The following is a 3,942-nucleotide window of genomic DNA, read 5'->3' on the forward strand; positions in this document are numbered from 1 at the left end:
AAGCTCAAGAACTTTACAAATATTCAGACATTTCTTTAAAATTTTTGGTTGTTGACCATTTTGCTTTTTAAAACGTCCTGTGTTGGGATTTGTGTCCTTGTTAACTATTAGAACTAAGGGAAAAAAATATTTTAGATGCCAACCGAAAAACGTGTGAGGTTTTCAATCCGTTTAGCCTGGACCCACGCAGAAGGAATGGGTGGGTGGGCTTCAGCGCTGGGGCGGTTCCCTCCTCAGACACCCCCTACCACCCCCCAGGCCGGTACCCAACCGGCTTCCTTTGGAGAGATGATTTGCAAAAACACGATTGTTCTCTTTCATTGTGTGTTACGTGTTCCCTGCCTGAGCCGAAGACACGTCCTTTCAATCCATCTAAGACTCAAAACGGCTCAAGGAAAGCGATTGTTGGGCATCTCTTATTTACAAATAAGAAAAGCCAAGCTAAGCAAAAGGAAAAGCGACGTCTTTTCCCAAGTGAAGACTCTGTGCCAAAGCGCTTTTTCTGAGCCAAGAAGACACTTTCCAAATTAAATGCCCTAAATTCAAAGGGGGAATTCTGTGTCACTGACGCTTCCCAGAAAATAAAAGTGTAGCTGAGAAGGAAAGAAGCTAATTTGTTCAGAAAAGGTGGAATTACAGAGGATTACAGACATCTTGAGCTGATGTCCCCCCCATCCCCACATAGGTTACAGCTACCCGCAAGTTTCGTCTTATTACATCTGGCTCCCGCGCACAGGGACGCTTCTATTTCCCGTTTGGTTCCAAACATTCTGCCGCTGCAAGATCCAGCCACGCAAACACTCTCCCGGAACCGTTCACCGCTCCAGGATGACGACGCCTGGTCCAGGCAGGGATGACGAGATCTGATCCAGGCAGGAATGACGACATCTGGTGTGGGTAAGTTAGCAGCTCCAGGCGCTACCGCCCGGGCCAGGCAACCAGAGTCCTCACCTCCGGGGTTCATTCATCAGGGACACTGGGGAGGGACGGTAGGCACGAGAGCCTCCTGGAGGTGCCCCGCGCCCCTCACCCACAGGCGCACGCCCCGCGCAGACAGCGCAGAGCCTAGGAGTCCACGCGCGCAAGGGCCGGGATACACTCTGCAGCCACCAGAGGACGCAGAAGCTCAAGGCTCCGACTTCGATTGGTGACGCATGATAGCCCCAAAAAAAGGGGAGGGTGGACATGGGATCCTTGAACGCCTGGCCAGGATTCCCGTCCCAGAACTCCGCACGGAATAGCTCCACATTCTTGCTCACACTCACTCACAAACGTGCGCACGCACACATCCCCAACCACCAGGAAACCGCTAGGACGCACAAAACGTAATTGGTCCACATGACAATCCTTCACCGTGTTCGAAACCCTTTTTCGATTGTGTGGGTGGCTCTGAAAAGAGCCTTTGGGTTCCGGGGCTGCCGGCGCGCCTCACTTGGAGCTGGTGTACTTGGTGACAGCCTTGGTGCCCTCGGACACGGCATGCTTGGCCAGCTCGCCGGGAAGCAGCAGGCGCACGGCCGTCTGCACCTCGCGGGACGTGATGGTGGAGCGCTTGTTGTAGTGCGCCAGGCGGGAGGCCTCGCTGGCGATGCGCTCGAAGATGTCGTTGACAAAGGAGTTCATGATGCCCATGGCCTTGGACGAGATGCCGGTGTCGGGGTGCACCTGCTTGAGCACCTTGTACACGTAGATGGAGTAGCTCTCCTTGCGGCTTCGCTTGCGCTTCTTGCCATCTTTCTTCTGCGCCTTGGTGACGGCCTTCTTGGAGCCCTTCTTGGGCGCGGGCGCCGATTTGGACGGATCAGGCATGGCTGCAGATCTCTCCAAACAAAAAGAACAGAAAGCCGGAGCAACTCTATTTATACATCCCGTATGCAAATGAAGGATCCAGAGTTCCTCGTTCCTCATAGGCTCAAGTGCTACGTCACGTCACCACTGGAAAAAGGCGCATGCAAATTAGGGGATGGCGGTCTCCTCTTCTGACTGGTGGCTGTCGCTATCCAATCGGACGAGGCCGGCTAGGCTACCTCTGGACCATATATAAGGGCTCACGGGGCCTAGCTGCCTTGTTGCTTCGGGCGTCTTCTTTCAGGTTTTTTCTCTCCCCGCGCCCGACTTGGAGATGTCTGGCCGAGGCAAGCAGGGCGGCAAGGCGCGCGCCAAGGCCAAGTCACGCTCGTCGCGGGCCGGCCTGCAGTTCCCGGTGGGCCGCGTCCACCGCCTGCTCCGAAAGGGCAACTATTCGGAACGGGTCGGGGCCGGCGCGCCCGTGTATCTGGCGGCCGTGCTCGAGTACCTGACGGCCGAGATCTTGGAGCTGGCGGGCAACGCGGCGCGCGACAACAAGAAGACGCGCATCATCCCGCGCCACTTGCAGCTGGCCATCCGCAACGACGAGGAGCTCAACAAGCTGCTGGGCCGCGTCACCATCGCGCAGGGCGGCGTTCTGCCCAACATCCAGGCCGTGTTGCTGCCCAAAAAGACCGAGAGCCACCACAAGGCCAAGGGCAAGTGAGGCCGCGGAGGTGGGCCGGTAACGGCCGCGCGCCCCAGGGGCCCCGTGACACCAAAGGCTCTTTTCAGAGCCACCCCCAGCCTCACGAAAAGAGCCGCACTGAACACGCTTCCGTTCCTTGTCCTAGGGCTGCGTTCTCCCGGGCGCACGGGGAACCGGACACGAGACACGATCCGGGCTGGTGCGCCGCCGCGGGTGCGGACGAGCACGTGGCCGCCCTCACCCCAAGCTACCGCTCGCCGTGAGGGTGCTTGTCCCTGTGCTACTGGGCCACGTTGAGACGCCAGGGACAGGCCGCTTGCCTACTCCGGGCCTGCAGAACCCGGTGGGTTCACTGGGTACTGGAGAAGCGTCCTTAGTGGAGAGAAGGAGCCACGTAAACCTTAGGATTTACATTTAAAAATGTGAAGGTGCTTGAGCGGGACGATGTTTCGAAGTTTTTGGAAACCATCCGAGTTCTGATCTGATCTGAACATGAGGGTCTCGAAAAGAGTTCCTGTTCTAGAGGCGTTTGCAATCTTTTCTAAGAAACCATTTTTAAGGTGAGTGTTAACTTTTTTAAGAAAATGTTACTGTAAATAGAATGTTTAAAAGAATTAAGATTGTTCAGTCTGGGTTGGTGAAACATGAATCCGAGTCCCTTAGGCTGATAGCTAAAATGAGAGAAGAAGCTAATTTGTCCACTGAGTTTGGTCAGGAAAACTAGGTTTGTGACTTAAGTCCGTGTAAAGTGAATATTATCAGATCATGTAATATAGGTGTGGCTATTTCGGAAGGGCACTGTCCACGAGCTCCACGTGGTGTAATAAAGGAGTTGGACAATCCCAAGGGTCCTGGCCAAGTCGTGGGAGCGGAGGGATTCACTGGTTGATTCCTAATAATTTCTTTAAGACAGTGTCTGGCACAGTCTGATCACTTGTTACTTCTACTATCATTATCTTTATTGTTTTCATCAATTTTTTATAGCAGTAAAGACAAGGCGGTGAGACAATTCAAGATTATATAATTTGTACTTCCTGAAATTAGGTCTACTCAACCAGGGCTTCCTAGACACCATCTGGAGCTCAGCACACATCTGCTGGTTTTAGGAAAATAGTCTCATGCTGTGAAAGAAATTCACACCCAGGGTGTGCAAGCCTGACCTATCCACGTGGACCAGAACACAGGACTCCACTGCAGCGGAGGAACATAGCAGAGCACGTGTATCAGCAGGCCCCATGTCAGGGACACAAGCTGCAAGGATGTCCCAGACACTAGAGAGCCTTCTGGAGATTGAGCTGGCCATCGTGTGTCCAGTGACAGTCTTCAGCTCTAGCAGAAATTTGTGTTTATGCATTGATATTGATGTATGTATGTATGTATGTATTGATGTCATTGTATGTCATCAAACTCCTCCGTGGCATTTAAGAAATGCTGAATTTTCAGGG

The 3,942-nt window shown here is 53.4% G+C and overlaps 2 protein-coding genes across 2 annotated transcripts; one reads left to right on the forward strand and one right to left on the reverse strand.

Annotated features, from left to right (window-relative positions):
- Positions 1 to 1,370: 1,370 nt before the first annotated feature.
- LOC111139410 (histone H2B type 3-B) lies at positions 1,371 to 1,818 on the reverse strand. Its single transcript, XM_022491657.1, has one exon. It carries the CDS (start codon positions 1,807 to 1,809, stop codon positions 1,429 to 1,431), a length of 381 nt encoding a protein of 126 aa, XP_022347365.1. The 5' UTR covers positions 1,810 to 1,818; the 3' UTR covers positions 1,371 to 1,428.
- Positions 1,819 to 2,085: 267 nt separating this feature from the next.
- Positions 2,086 to 3,942, forward strand: LOC111139409 (histone H2A type 3). The gene is made up of 2 exons (XM_022491656.1): positions 2,086 to 3,057; positions 3,542 to 3,942. The coding sequence occupies exon 1, from the start codon at positions 2,123 to 2,125 to the stop codon at positions 2,513 to 2,515; it is 393 nt and encodes a 130-aa protein (XP_022347364.1). The 5' UTR covers positions 2,086 to 2,122; the 3' UTR covers positions 2,516 to 3,057; positions 3,542 to 3,942.

Source organism: Enhydra lutris, unplaced genomic scaffold (genome assembly GCF_002288905.1).
Source record: "Enhydra lutris kenyoni isolate GAN:26980312 unplaced genomic scaffold, ASM228890v2 scaffoldscaffold106, whole genome shotgun sequence".
Classification (NCBI taxonomy): domain Eukaryota; kingdom Metazoa; phylum Chordata; class Mammalia; order Carnivora; family Mustelidae; genus Enhydra; species Enhydra lutris.